Genomic DNA, 14776 nt, shown 5'->3' with positions numbered 1-14776 from the left:
AGGAGGAGAGAGGAGAAGAGAGGAGGAGAGAGGAGGAGAGAGGAGGAGAGAGGAGAGGAGAAGAGAGGAGTGGAGTGAGGAGGAAAGAGGAGAGGAGGAGATAGGAGCAGAGGAGGAGAGAGGAGAGAGGAGAGAGGAGGAGAGGAGGAGAGAGGAGGAGAGAGGAGCAGAGGAGGAGAGAGGAGGAGAGAGAGGAGGAGAGGAGGAGAGAGGAGAGAGGAGAGAGGAGGAGAGAGGAGCAGAGGAGAGAGGAGAGAGGAGGAGAGGAGGAGAGAGGAGGAGAGGAGGAGCAGAGGAGAGTCCTCACAGTCACAGGTTCAAACATCACAGATATTTAATCAGCTGATTCTCTGATTCAGAGGAAACAGCTGACGCTTCGTTCATCACCGAGGAAACGGTTTCTGTAGTGATGTCATCTACAGACAAGTGTGGAGAGCTCAGGTGTGACAGGTGTGTAGTTCAAGGACCTCAGTTGCCTTCAGAACCTTATTAATGTCACAACATTATATCACACATATATATAGTAATAATATATATGTATATATATATATATATACATGTATATACATGTATATATACATATATATATATACATGTATATATACATATATATATATACATGTATATATATGTATATATATGTATATATATATATATATATATATACATATATATATACATGTATATATATATATATACATGTATATATATGTATATATATATATATATGTATATATATATATATATATATACATATATATATATATACATAGTCACATACATCTGACCTTGTGTTCTGTATCGGACTTCTCAGGCTTCTTTTGCAGAATTCACATATATTCTAAGTTCATGTATATTTTGTGTATATAATCTCCTTTCCTTTATCCCTTATTTTATTTTATTTTATGGTTATTTATTTCAAAGTTTTTATCTGTTTCTATCTCATCTCATCTTTTTAAATGTAATCTCATTTTGTTATTTTATCTCATTTTACCTCATTTATCTAATCTCATGTAATCGGATTTTTATGTATTTTATCTAATCTAATCTCGTTGTCTTTTTTTGTGTTATTTCATTTTTTTTTAAAGATTATTTTATTTTTCTGTCATTTCTGTTTTATTGTATAGCGACGGTAGAGGGACATGAAGGTCAGGGGAGAGAGAGAGGGAATGACAGCAAAGGGCCACAGGCCGGACTCTGAGCACATGGCACACACCGGACCAGGTGAGACACCGCCCCTGATTTCATGTTCTCTCCTCTCATCGATTCCTCCATCAGTCCAGGTCTGAACCGTCTGGTTGATTCAGACCTTGTAGTTTTAGGTCCACGTTTTAAATCCTGCTTGTAGAGAGAGAGAGAGAGAGAGAGAGAGAGAGAGAGAGAGACAGAGAGAGAGAGAGAGAGAGAGAGACAGACAGACAGACAGACAGACAGAGAGACAGAGAGAGAGACAGAGAGAGAGACAGAGAGAGACAGAGAGAGAGAGAGACAGACAGACAGACAGACAGACAGAGAGAGAGACAGACAGAGAGACAGACAGACAGACAGAGAGACAGACAGACAGACAGACAGAGAGACAGACAGACAGACAGACAGACAGAGAGACAGACAGACAGACAGACAGACAGAGAGACCTCATCAGTGCTGGACCTGGTGCTTTGACGGGACCTGATCCTGGCGGACTGACTGAGACCAGGAGAGGCTGTGAGAGCAGCCACAGCTTTACACTTTGACACATGTGCAGCTGTCCGCACACTTTTGGCCGTGAAGCCTACGACTGATCCAGATTAGAGAGAGAGCGGGAGAGAGGGAGGACACCGGGAGTCAGAAGCTCCGCCTAGCGGGACGCACCGGGAGCAGCAGTGAGGAGCTGAGCCGGTAACCACACCAAACGCTCCTCCTGCAGCTGCAACTAAACTTTCACTCGCTTTTTCTTTCTTCTTTGTTCGTGTGTTTTCGGACTCAGTTCGCTTCGGTTCGATTTGCAGCGGCAGAACGAAGAGCGCGAACCGCAGAAAGTTTGAGTCCGGGATCAGAGAGCGGGGAACCAGGGAGCAGAGACCCGGAGACCCGCTCCTGACGCGGACTGACGGCGGGGTCTTGAACTTTCACAGCGGCTCCAAAGAAACGGAGAGCAGCGGGAAGGCGGCGGGGAGGCGCAGCGGAGCCCCGGAGAGCGGCGGCTCCTCCTCGGTGATATTTTAGACTGAAGTGTCGAGCTGTTACATAAGAGACACAAAGAAGACATAAATCCTGAATGAGAGCTCCGGGAGCTGGAGCGGAGACTGATCTGGACTTGGACGGAGGGAGTTGAGTTTCCAGCAGAGAGAGCAGGACGCACATGGACGAACTGATCCTCTGTGTGCGCACGGTCCTGCTGCGGCTCTGATCCGGCCCTGATCCGGCTCTGATCCGGTCCTGATCCGGTCCTGTCTGAGTGAAGATGAAACTTTGGGACGCGTCCTCCTGCTGGACCTGGATTATTGTGAATTTACCGGTTTCTGAGGACGAACCGTCTGCGTGAAGGTTTCCCGTCTCACAGAAGAAGAAGAAGAAGCTTCAGCGGCCGCGCAGCTGAAGATCATGGATCATTATTTTTATTATTGTTGTTATTATTATTGTTATTATCACACTGCATGCTGGGACACACCAGTTAAACACCAGCGCTAATAATCGATGATTATTGATTAGTTATTGATGCTCCGTGCGGATCAAACTGAATAAAGCAACAGTTCTGCTCTGCTGAGAACCCGGACACTCACAGTGTTTAATGTGTTTGGGTTCTGGTCCTGGTTCTGGTCCCTGCGGGTCACAGCGCGCTCACAGCTGAAGAGAAGAGACGCGGATGTTCGCCGCGCCGCCGCACATGGAGCGCTCCGGGCGGCCGCCGCTGCCGCTGCCGCTGCCGCTGCTGCTGCTGCTCGGCCTGCTGCTCCGACTGTGCTCCGCCGTCACCGACGACCGACTCTTCTCCGACCGGTACGCGGTCTACTGGAACAGCTCCAACCCCAGGTAAGACCCGGTCTGAGACTGGGACTGAGGGGGGGTCAGGTCTGTAAAGTTTCCTCTGTGAAGCTTTAATAATGAAGGAGAACAGACTGAGAGGAACACTGCTCTGAGAACACACACACACACACACACACACACACACACACACACACACACACACACACACACACACACACACACACTGTTCTACTACACATTTGATGCGTTCAATTAACCTTTGACCTAATGAGTAAAGTTTCACTCTGAAGTATTAAAGGTGTTTTTATTGTCCTGGTTCTACAAACAGAAAACACAGAGGAGGATTCACCAACCAGGGAGCCCTGGTTTAATGTGCTTTAATAATGTTTAATACGGTTTAATAATGTTTAATACGGTTTAAAATGCTTTAATATGAAGTCCAGTTTTCAGAATTTCTATGATCCAGAATCCACCACCACAAACCTGAGACAGAGCAGCAGCAGAAACACAGCGTCTCCTCAGTCTCTGTAAATCTGAATCATGGTATAAAAACATGTTGTTACAGTCAGTGAAGGTGACGCTGTGTACCTGTGGGGGCCCGGCCCCTCAGGGCCCCTCAGGGCCCCCCAGGGCCCCTCAGGGCCCCCCAGTCGCACCAACACTGGACCAATGACTGTAGAAACTAAAGAGAAAAATCAGATAATAAAAGCTGTGCGTTCACTGATGATTTTATTCCACTAAACGTCTTCAGTTTCATTGATTAGAGCTGAAACATTTTCTCCATTAAATCAGACAGAAAATAATTAATAAGCAGTTTGATAATTGATTAATTGATGATCTGATGTTTCCAGTGTTTCTGAATCAAATCACACACGCACGCACACACACACACACAGACACACACACACACAGACACACACACAGACACACACACACACACGCGCACACACACACGCCTGGTAAATGTATATAACATAGATCTGACTCTGGATCAGTGTTTGACCTCAGCTCTGTCCTGCAGCAGAGGGTCACAGCTCACTGTTCTCTCCTCTGATTGGTCGTTACTGACTGCAGTAACGATGGAGAACATCAGAACAGATCGTGTCCTCCTCGTCATGACAGTGAATTTACACTGAGGTTTTTACATGTGGTGAACATGTTCAACATGTGATGAACATGTGATGAACATGTGATGAACATGTTATGAACATGTGATATCATCTGATCAGTGTTTAGCTTTTCCGTTTGAACTGAACATTACAGGAAAACACTGAAAATATTTGAATTATTTGTGTGTGTGTGTGTGTGTGTGTGTGTGTGTGTGTGTCTGTGTGTGTAATTGATAAAACAACAGTGTGTGTTCAATCTTCACGTCTGATCAAGATGTTTGATCGTCTCCTCAGCTGTGTCTGTGCATACACCATCATGTTAACATCATGTGATGATGATGATGATGATGATGATGATGATGTGGTGGTCAAATTGAAGCTTTTCACCTTGTACGAACTCGGTGGTTTTACATCAGCTGTTTTCTGAGCTCTGATTGGCTGTTAAAGCTTTATTAAGATTTCACAGTTGTACTGGTGCTGGTGCTAGTGCTGGTGGTGCTGGTACTGGTGATACTGGTGGTGCTGGTGATACTGGTGGTGCTGGTGGTGCTGGTACTGGTGATACTGGTGAGTACTGGTGATACTGGTGATACTGGTGATGCTGGTGGTGCTGGTGGTGCTAGTACTGGTGATACTGGTGATACTGGTGATGCTGGTGGTGCTGGTGGTGCTAGTTGTACTGGTGGTACTGGTGATACTGGTGATGCTGGTGGTGCTGGTGGTGCTGGTGGTAGTGCTGGTACTGGTGGTGATGCTGGTGGTACTGGTAGTGCTGGTAGTGCTGGTACTGTGATACTGGTGGTGCAGGTGGTACTGGTGGTGCTGGTGCTGGTGGTGCTGGTGCTGGTGGTGCTGGTGGTACTTGTGATGCTGGTGCTAGTGCTGGTACTGGTGGTGATACTGGTGGTGCTGGTAGTGCTGGTGATACTGGTGGTGCTGGTGGTACTGGTGGTGCTGATGATACTGGTGTTGCTGGTGGTGCTGGTGATACTGGTGGTGCTGGTGGTGCTGGTGATACCGGTGATGCTGGTGGTGCTGGTGGTGCTGGTGATACTGGTGATGCTGGTGTTGCTGGTGGTGCTGGTGATACCGGTGATGCTGGTGGTGCTGGTGATACCGGTGATACTGGTGATACTGGTGGTGCTGGTGGTGCTGGTGATACAGGTGATACCGGTGAGCTGGTGGTGCTGGTGGTGCTGGTGGTGCTGGTAGTGCTGGTGGTGCTGGTGATACTGGTGATGCTGGTGATGCTGGTGGTGCTGGTGATACTGGTGGTGCTGGTGATACTGGTGATGCTGGTGGTGCTGGTGGTGCTGGTGGTGCTGGTGGTGCTGGTGATGGTGGTGCTGGTGGTACTTGTGATGCTGGTGCTAGTGCTGGTGATACTGGTGGTGCTGGTGGTGCTGGTGATGCTGGTGATGCTGGTGGTGCTGGTGGTGCTGGTGATACTGGTGATGCTGGTGTTGCTGGTGATACCGGTGATACTGGTGGTGCTGGTGGTGCTTGTGGTGCTGGTGATACTGGTGATGCTGGTGGTGCTGGTGGTGCTGGTGGTGCTGTTGATACCGGTGGTGCTGGTGGTGCTGGTGATACTGGTGGTGCTGGTGATACTGGTGATACTGGTGATGCTGGTGGTGCTGGTGATACCGGTGATGCTGGTGGTGCTGGTGGTGCTGGTGATACTGGTGATACTGGTGGTGCTGGTGGTGCTGGTGATACCGGTGATACCGGTGATGCTGGTGGTGCTGGTGATACTTGTGATGCTGGTGGTGCTGGTGGTGCTGGTGGTGCTGGTGGTGCTGTTGATACCGGTGGTGCTGGTGGTGCTGGTGGTGCTGGTGATACTGGTGGTGCTGGTGATACTGGTGATACTGGTGATGCTGGTGGTGCTAGTGATACCGGTGATGCTGGTGGTGCTGGTGATACTGGTGGTGCTGGTGGTGCTGGTGATACTGGTGATGCTGGTGGTGCTGGTGGTGCTGGTGGTGCTGGTGATACTGGTGGTGCTGGTGGTGCTGGTAGTGCTGGTGGTGCTGGTGATACTGGTGATACTGGTGATGCTGGTGGTGCTGGTGGTGCTGGTAGTGCTGGTGATACTGGTGGTGCTGGTAATTCTGGTGGTGCTGGTGATACTGGTTGTGCTGGTGATACTGGTGGTGCTGGTAGTGCTGGTGATACTGATGATACTGGTGGTGCTGGTGATACTGGTGGTGCTGGTGATGCTGGTAGTGCTGGTGATACTGGTGATACTGGTGATGCTGGTGATACTGGTAGTGCTGGTAGTGCTGGTGGTGCTGGTGATACTGGTGGTGCTGGTAGTGCTGGTGATACTGGTGATACTGGTGGTGCTGGTAGTGCTGGTGATACTGGTGATACTGGTGATACTGGTGATAATTATTATTATTATTATTCAAATATGAGAAAATATCCAGTCTCAGTCATTTTGTACCAGAGTCTCCGGTCATTGTTGTGAAGCCTTCACACCTGGAACTGAAGAAATAATTTCCTCTGCAGCTGCTGAACACCTGGTCTCACTTTGATTTTTTCATCACCTCCGTTACTCTGGTTCACTGTAAATCTGTTCCAGTGAACCCAGTGTCAGAGACCTGGTCTGACCTGGTCTCTGTTGATTCATCTGTTTCTGTTGAAGGCCAAGAACCAGTCTCCTCTTTTGTCGGCTACTGGTCCAGTTTACAGAGCTTTTAGCCACATCTCATGGGATTCATCATTTCAGGACAGATACTTTTTATTTGAAAGTGTGACAGGAAACGAGGAGAAGAGGTCAACGAGGTCAGATCAGACTGTAGATGTTGATCTGGTCAAACTGTTTGAAAGGGTTCATTTTTTGGATCGGAAGATTGTGTGAGTTACACGTGAAAACATAAGTTCATCCAACCGTCTGCAGGGACCAGAGTCCACCAGTGTCCACCAGTGTCCACCAGAGTCCACCAGAGTCCACCAGAGTCTACCAGTGTCCACCAGAGTCCACCAGAGTCCACCAGAGTCCACCAGAGTCCACCAGTGTCTACCAGAGTCCACCAGAGTCCACCAGAGTCTACCAGAGTCCACTAGAGTCCACCAGAGTCCACCAGTGTCCACCAGTGTCCACCAGAGTCTACCAGAGTCCACCAGAGTCCACCAGTGTCCACTAGAGTCCACCAGAGTCCACCAGAGTCTACCAGAGTCCACCAGAGTCTACCAGAGTCTACTAGAGTCCACCAGAGTCCACCAGAGTCCACCAGAGTCCACCAGAGTCTACCAGAGTCCACTAGAGTCTACCAGAGTCCACCAGAGTCCACCAAAGTCTACCAGAGTCCACTAGAGTCCACTAGAGTCCACCAGTGTCCACCAGCACAGAAACTCTCAGCCATAGATTACCTGAATCTAAGGGTCCTCAGTATCCCACAATCCTCTGAACCACTGGGTCCCTGAAGGGTCCAGGTTTAGTTTGTGCTAATTAAAGTAGTTTGTTAATATACAGCACAACATCATTCGTCATGGTAACGTGGTAACGGCTTTAAGACGGTCCCTGTGTTTTTAGCCTCAGAGACCGCGTCTGCTGTCGGTCCAGTGTCGTGACGTCAGGACAAAGACGGACAGTGTTTCACAGTTAAATAAAAAAAAAAACCCATCAGTTAAAGATCGATACTGAGGTGCAGCGATCTCTGTCCTCACATCTGATCTCAGAACAGCTTGTCTCTTTAAAGATCTTATGCCTGTTTCATTCATAGTGTCATTTCCCGCCCTCTTGTGGCGGCAGCAGGGTATTGTCTCTAAAGCTAGCTTGACTTCCACGTCATGTGGGTGTGACCGAGTCCTGTTGACAAAGTGGAGGACAGCAGTTTAATTCAGAGGTTTGAGCATTGACGAGCATTTTGATTGCTGATTAGCTTGACTTCGCTTCTACTGTTCTGAGATCAGTAATGATATTGCAGCATCATGCACATGTTCAGACGTGTGTGAAACTAAACTTCAGCGCTGAGAGGCAGCAGCAAGTAAACGAGCTAATTACTGGGATTTATCATCTCTGTGTGAGGGAGAGAGAGAGAGAGAGAGAGAGAGACTGGAGCACAGAGTTAGCTAGCTAGCAGTTAGCGGTGTAGCTGTGAACGTACAGGGCGATGCTTGTGCACATTAGCTTGTTTGTGCTAAAACTACAAGACTGAAGTTCCCGCCTCTCGTCTGAGCTTCAGCTACAGTCCCGACTCTGAGGCAGGTAAATACAGATTGTACATGGTCACTGGAGGGAGTCACTGTCGACATCACACAGAGGGAGTGATGTCACTGAACATCAGCACGGCTGTGACTCGGTCGTAGGTACGAGGCTGCCGGTCTTTTATACAGCAGTTCTACCAGCGCCATGTTAGTGACTCTGCCCAACACAAATACTTCTGCACCTGGACTGTTGCTGTTAATGTCAGTATTGTGCGTCAGCTGTTAAAACCAAGAGACTGAAAACAACAAGTTTTTGAAAAAAGAAGTGTATTGTCAAGGTTGCTAGGCGACAGGAGCCACACTTTGTGACGCAATGCTAGCGGCGGGCACATATGGGGACACACAGCGTAAATCCTCCGTCAAACCAGACCGGCTCATTTCAGCCTTCAGACCGGGTCCTCTGAGACACAGCTAATATCAGCTCTCATGGATGACTCTCGTCCAATCAGATTGCTTGGTCTGAAGTAACTGTGGTATAATGGTAAATATGAACATCACGTAGAAGTGATATATTCTGCACATGTGACGTGTTCACTGTCAGTTCAGAAGAATAATCCTAAAACTTGTTCAGACAGGAAGGAGGAAGGTGAGAGACATAGACACAGACAGACAGACAGAGACACAGACAGACAGAGACACAGACAGACAGACAGAGACAGACAGAGACACAGACAGACAGACAGACAGAGACACAGACAGGCAGACAGACAGAGACAGACAGACAGACAAACAGAGACACAGACAGACAGAGACACACAGAGACAGACAGACAGACAGAGACACAGACAGACAGACAGAGACACAGACAGACAGAGACACACAGAGACAGACAGACAGACAGACAGAGACACAGACAGACAGACAGACAGAGACAGATAGGCAGACAGACAGAGACACAGACAGGCAGACAGAGAGAGACAGACAGACAGAGACACAGCCAGACAGACAGACAGACAGACAGAGACACAGCAGACAGACAGACAGAGACAGACAGACAGACAGAGACACAGCCAGACAGACAGACAGAGACACAGACAGACAGACAGACACACAGAGACAGAGAGACAGATAGAGAAACAGACAGACAGACAGACAGAGACAGACAGACAGAGACACAGCCAGACAGACAGACAGAGACACAGACAGGCAGACAGACAGAGACAGACACACAGAGACAGACAGACAGACAGAGACACAGACAGACAGACAGACACACATAGACAGAGAGACAGATAGAGACACAGACACACAGACAGAGACACAGACAGACAGACAGAGACACAGACAGACAGAGACACAGACAGACAGACAGACAGACAGATAGACAGACGGGGGGGGGGCAGTTGGAGTGGATATCAATATTAATTGTATCATTAACATAATGTTAGTCAGTTACATGACCTCTGTCACCTGTACAGTTTCAGTCTGTCTGTCTGTCTGTCTGTCTGTCTGTCTCTCTCTGTCTGTCTGTATGTCTCTCTGTCTGTCTGTCTGTCTCCGTCTGTCTCTCTCTCTATCTGTCTTTCTGTCTCTCCCTCTGTCTGTCTCTGTCCGTCTCTGTCTGTCTGTCTGTCTGTCTCCGTCTGTCTCTCTCTCTATCTGTCTTTCTGTCTCTGTCTGTCTGTCTGTCTGTCTGTCTGTCTGTCTCTCTGCTGCTGAAGGAGAAAATGGCGGACGGTTTTGTTCACAGTAAAAAACGGTAACGCACAGCTGCAGCCGCCATTTTGTTCTGCCTCTTGAATTGGAGGTCTGATCAGACCCCCCCCCCCCCCCCGTCCCTCTGTCGTCCCACTAACCCCCCGAAACCCCGACCTGCAGGAGGAGCAGCCGAGCGGCTCCTCAGACACAAAGAAGAAATGAAATTCAGTAAAAACAGGAGAGTGAAAAGTAAAAGGTGACGGTGAGGAGCGGAGACAACGAGCACCTTCACTCACTAGTTTCTTACTTTCAGGTTTTTCCTGCAGATGTTTGTGGATTATTTTCTTTGTAAATCTGTCACATTTAAAATAAAGTCGTGGGTTCAAACACCGACGAGGTTGAAGATGAAGGTGAAGTTTGAATGTTGTCGTTGGCAAATTAACAGATTTAAATTGCGATGCAGAAATGTAAAATAATCTTCAGACTTTCACCTGAACTGAAGCTTCGTCCATGAAGATTAATCTGTGACAAACATGTCGTTTTATATGAAAGATCTCCACAGAGAAATGTGACGTTTGATCTGAACTGAATCAGTCAGTGATGCAGATAATTGATCATTGATCGTCTGAATTCAAATAGAAATATTAAATAATAAAAAGCATTAAGAAACATTAACAGAGAAACACAAAAAAAAGAAATCGAACCAAATTCTACTTAATTTTTCAGTATTTTCAGTCCAAATGTTTTTATGTTTTTATGAATGAACCCCTCAGACTGTGACCGTGATAATGAAATGTCCTGCAGCAGTCAGCACCGTCCCCGTCTACAGCGTCGTTTTAAATCTTTCATGAGAAGACGAGCTCGCTCATGTTGAACTTTAAAATTCACAAAAAACTAAACTAAAGGATTTTAAAGCTCCTGTTTTGTGTGTGAGCTGCCGGGACCTTTAGTTTCTCACCATGAAAACAAACACACTCGGGACGTCCCACTGGTTCAGTCCCTCTCTCTCTCTCTCTCTCTCTCTCTCTCTCTCTCTCTCTCTCTGAACAGTGAAGTTCAGTCACTCGCAGTCTGTCCCGTTATCAGCTGAGTCTGAACAATCATGTTTGTCCACACTGGGATCAGGTCTGGGATCAGGTCTGGGATCAGGTCTGGGATCAGGTCTGGGATCAGTGGTGAACATTCACTGAGCTGAGATCAGTCTCCATACAAAGACACTGGACTGATCCTGAAACCTGCTTCTGAAAACTCACATTGTCTGAAACACGTAGATGAACAACGTCGGTGTGAAGTCTGGTCTGGTTCAGTTTCACAGATTATATATTATATATCTATATTTGACTTTTATAGATTTTCTTGTGTTTAGTAGATCACATGTGATGCAGGTGAAGGAGAGAACCTCAGGTAACATGTGACCCGTCTCCTCTGGTTCTGGTTCTGGTTCCAGTGCTGGTTCCTCTGTTCTCAGTGAGTTTGTACAGAAACATGATGTGGGTCCTCGGGTTTTATTGTTCTTCCTGGTTCTAGTTGTTTGTAGAAGTGTTTCTGTGAGCAGTGACGGCTCTGAGCAGGAAGTGTTCCTCGTCTTGTGTTGGGAGGACGGACCAATGGCGCGGCGGCGTGGCATCAGCAGGGAAAGGTTTCTGTCAGAGCCGCTCCTCCAGTTATTTTTATATTCTCTCCTCCTCGTGTCTCAGCACTTCATCATGCTTTCTGCTCCCCGCTCATGCATTTTAATGCCTGACCCACATTTCATTGGATCCACACACACACACACACACACACACACACACACACACACACACTAGGGAAACTTTGAAGTCCTGGCTCGAGTGCTCAGAGGAGGAGGAGGGTGGAAAGCTGCAACCTTTCACTGTTTTCTGATGAAACTCGGCCTGAAAAGAGAAAGAGAGAGAGAGAGAGAGAGAGAGAGAGAGAGAGAGAGAGAGAGAGAGAGAGAGAGAGAGAGAGGGAGAGAGAGGAGGTTCGACCAGGAGACGAGCAGAAACCAGAACCTCTACAAACACTTGAACTGGAGCTTAATTTCTCTGTTACAACCTCATTTAGAGGATCCTCCTGATCAGGGACATGGAACTGGGATGTGGTTAGCCTAGCCTAGCATAAAACCTCGAAGTAGAGGGAAAGTGTTAGCCTAGCCTAGCATAAAAACTTGAAGTAGAGGGAAAGTGTTAGCCTAGCCTAGCATAAAACCTCGAAGTAGAGGGAAAGTGTTAGCCTAGCCTAGCATAAAACCTCGAAGTAGAGGGAAAGTGTTAGCCTAGCTTAGCATAAAAACTCGAAGTAGAGGGAAAGTGTTAGCCTAGCTTAGCATAAAAACTCGAAGTAGAGGGAAAGTGTTAGCTTAGCTTAGCATAAAAACTCGAAGTAGAGGGAAAGTGTTAGCCTAGCTTAGCACAAAGACCAGAAGCCGAAGAAAACTGTTAGCCTAGCTTAGCACAGAGACTGTTAGCATAGCTCCAGAAAGAGAAAGAATCTACCTTCAAACAGAAACACGTCAGTTTTCATCTGTTTTTGTGAGTCGGTCTAAATCAGATGGTTTCAACCTGTTTCCTGTAGAAATCAGATTCTTTATTAAAACTTGAGAAACTGACCTGGGATCAGTTTATAATAACATCACCTGTCAGGTGAGTGAAGGCTGACAGACTGAATGGAGTCCTGAGCTGCAGGTGACAGATTTCCTCTGATGGCGTCTTAAGTTTTTCTCTCTGTTGTTGAACTGGATCACAGGCCTTTAAAAATGATTAAAGAAGCGTGTCCATACAGAGACACTGACTTGTCCTGTGTCCACACACTGAGCTGGACACCTGAACGCCTCTCAGACAGGTGTGAGATATGAATGTGTGTTTGCAACTCAGTCGTTGCTGATTAACATTGAGCACGTTATTTGTGTAGCTTTGTTTTTCTACTTTGTAGAAATATTTATATATAAACTTACAAACAAACATTTATATCTAAAAATAGTAAAAAAAAAAAAAAATAGAAATATCAAATATATTAAAGGTTGAGTTGAGCAGGAAAATAAAACCAAACCCTGAAGAACAAAAGAGCTGATGATGATTTTAATAATTCAATAAAAAGAGGAAAGAAAAATGCTGCTCTCTATTTTAACATTTGTGTTACAGACACATAGAGCCATTATATTATATTATATTATATTATTTTGTTTTATATTATATTATATTATATGATATTATAGTATGTGACTGTACATTTTATTGTATTTAATAGATATTCACAGACCTGCTGATAAATTCTTCGTTTTATGTTGTATATTTGTTATTATTATTATTATTTATCAGTGTGAATACAATATAAATACACAGTATAAAAAATATCTCTTATAATATAAATCATACAGGTAATTTTACAAAACTATATCAAATAAAGAAAAAACACTGAATTTTTTTCCTCCGATCTTTCAATAGATTTAAATTCAGTGTCTCTGATTTAAAGTCTTTTTTATTAATAATAATAATAATAATAATAATAATAATAATATATGAATAAACGTCTTAGGCTCAGTGGTAGATTCAAGTGTCAGAGAGGAGCTCGTTACATTCTGGTGCTGATCCGGTTAAAGGAGTTTATTCCATCACGGTCCTGAACCTGGACGCAGAACGTGTGGATGTGACGAGAATTTCTATTATTATTATAATAATAATATTATTTTTATAATAATAATAATGTTTAAATCTTGATGTAAAAAAGATTCATGATGATCTGTGAGTTTGTTCAGTTTGCTGTAGATCCTGACAAGAATCCAGATCTGTTGGACCTTGGTGGAGGTCTGGACTCTTCTGGTCTGTGAGCAGCTCTGATGTGACTGGACCTCATCAGGTCCTGTTGCCGGTTTGTGGTTCCTCCTCTGAGTCGCTCTGTCAGCTGGACTCAGACTCGTTAAACTGAACTTTATTGTTGCCGTGGAGATGGGTTTTTATTGATGTTGTGATTAAAGGTCTGACAGACTCAGTTCTGGACTCTGAGTCTGAGGAAACCGTCTGTCTGTCTGTCTGTCTGTCCATCTGTCTGTCTGTCCGTCTGTCTGTCCGTCTGTCTGTCTGTCTGTCTGTCTGTCTGTCTCAGTCCACAGCTGCTGGTTTGTGTTTATTATTGATCATTTATTGATCAGTTTCTGATCAGAATCAGCTGGTGAAAGTTGTTAAAGTGATCTGTGTGTGTGTGTGTGTGTGTGTTGTGTGTGTGTGTGTGTGTGTGTGTGTGTGTGTGTGTGTGTGTGTGTGTGTGTGTGTGTGTAAACAGGATTACCTGGCAGCAGCTCAGGTGTTCCTCTAACAGGATTACAGAGTTCTCCTGAGTCCTCACAGTCGTGTTAATCCAAATTATCGTCCACTGAAAACAAAAGGTGTTTGTGGGCGGAGACTCTCTCCACCATGTACTCGCTGATGCTGGCTCTGGTCTCGATGAGTCCCTCAGGTGGTCCGGCCTCTCTGACAAACCTCCCCTGTCGTTATCCGTCTCATCAGGCTCCTCATTGGTCTTTTAGGATGTGGGAGGAACCTGTGGGCGAGCTGGAGGGCTGCAGGTCACAGGTTCAGGTCCCGGCGGTCCAGCTGTGGAAATATCAGGAGGCTGATGATCAGCACAGTCCTGCTGCCGGGGTGCCCATGAGCAGGCTGCAGTGTTTAACCCTGGTCACCCCCCTGTGGAGACTCAGACCTGCAGGGTCTGGCAGGGCTCAGAGCGTTCAGGACCGGACCGTTCAAGACCGGACCGTTCAGGATCGGACTCTTCTGGTCCTCCTCTTTAAATGAGTCAGACCTGAAAGCCATGTGTTCCAGTTTAGCGGCTGCAGGACTCTCCCCCCC

General features: G+C 46.4%; 1 protein-coding gene across 1 annotated transcript in view; it reads left to right on the top strand.

Moving 5' to 3' along the window:
• Positions 1 to 1869: 1869 nt before the first annotated feature.
• LOC111668243 (ephrin-A2-like) overlaps positions 1870 to 14776 on the top strand; it is a 57773-nt gene continuing 44866 nt past the window's right edge. Inside the window, exon 1 of the mRNA XM_023424252.2 lies at positions 1870 to 3012. Coding sequence (XP_023280020.1) covers positions 2846 to 3012 — 167 coding nt within the window. The 5' untranslated portion in view covers positions 1870 to 2845. The remainder of the gene's footprint in view (positions 3013 to 14776) is intronic.

The sequence above is a fragment of the Seriola lalandi genome, unplaced genomic scaffold, assembly GCF_002814215.2.
Source record: "Seriola lalandi dorsalis isolate HSWRI2012SDOR001 ecotype SW California unplaced genomic scaffold, Sedor1 jcf7180002054722, whole genome shotgun sequence".
NCBI classification, from domain to species: domain Eukaryota; kingdom Metazoa; phylum Chordata; class Actinopteri; order Carangiformes; family Carangidae; genus Seriola; species Seriola lalandi.
This window is presented reverse-complemented; position numbering and strand designations above follow the sequence as displayed.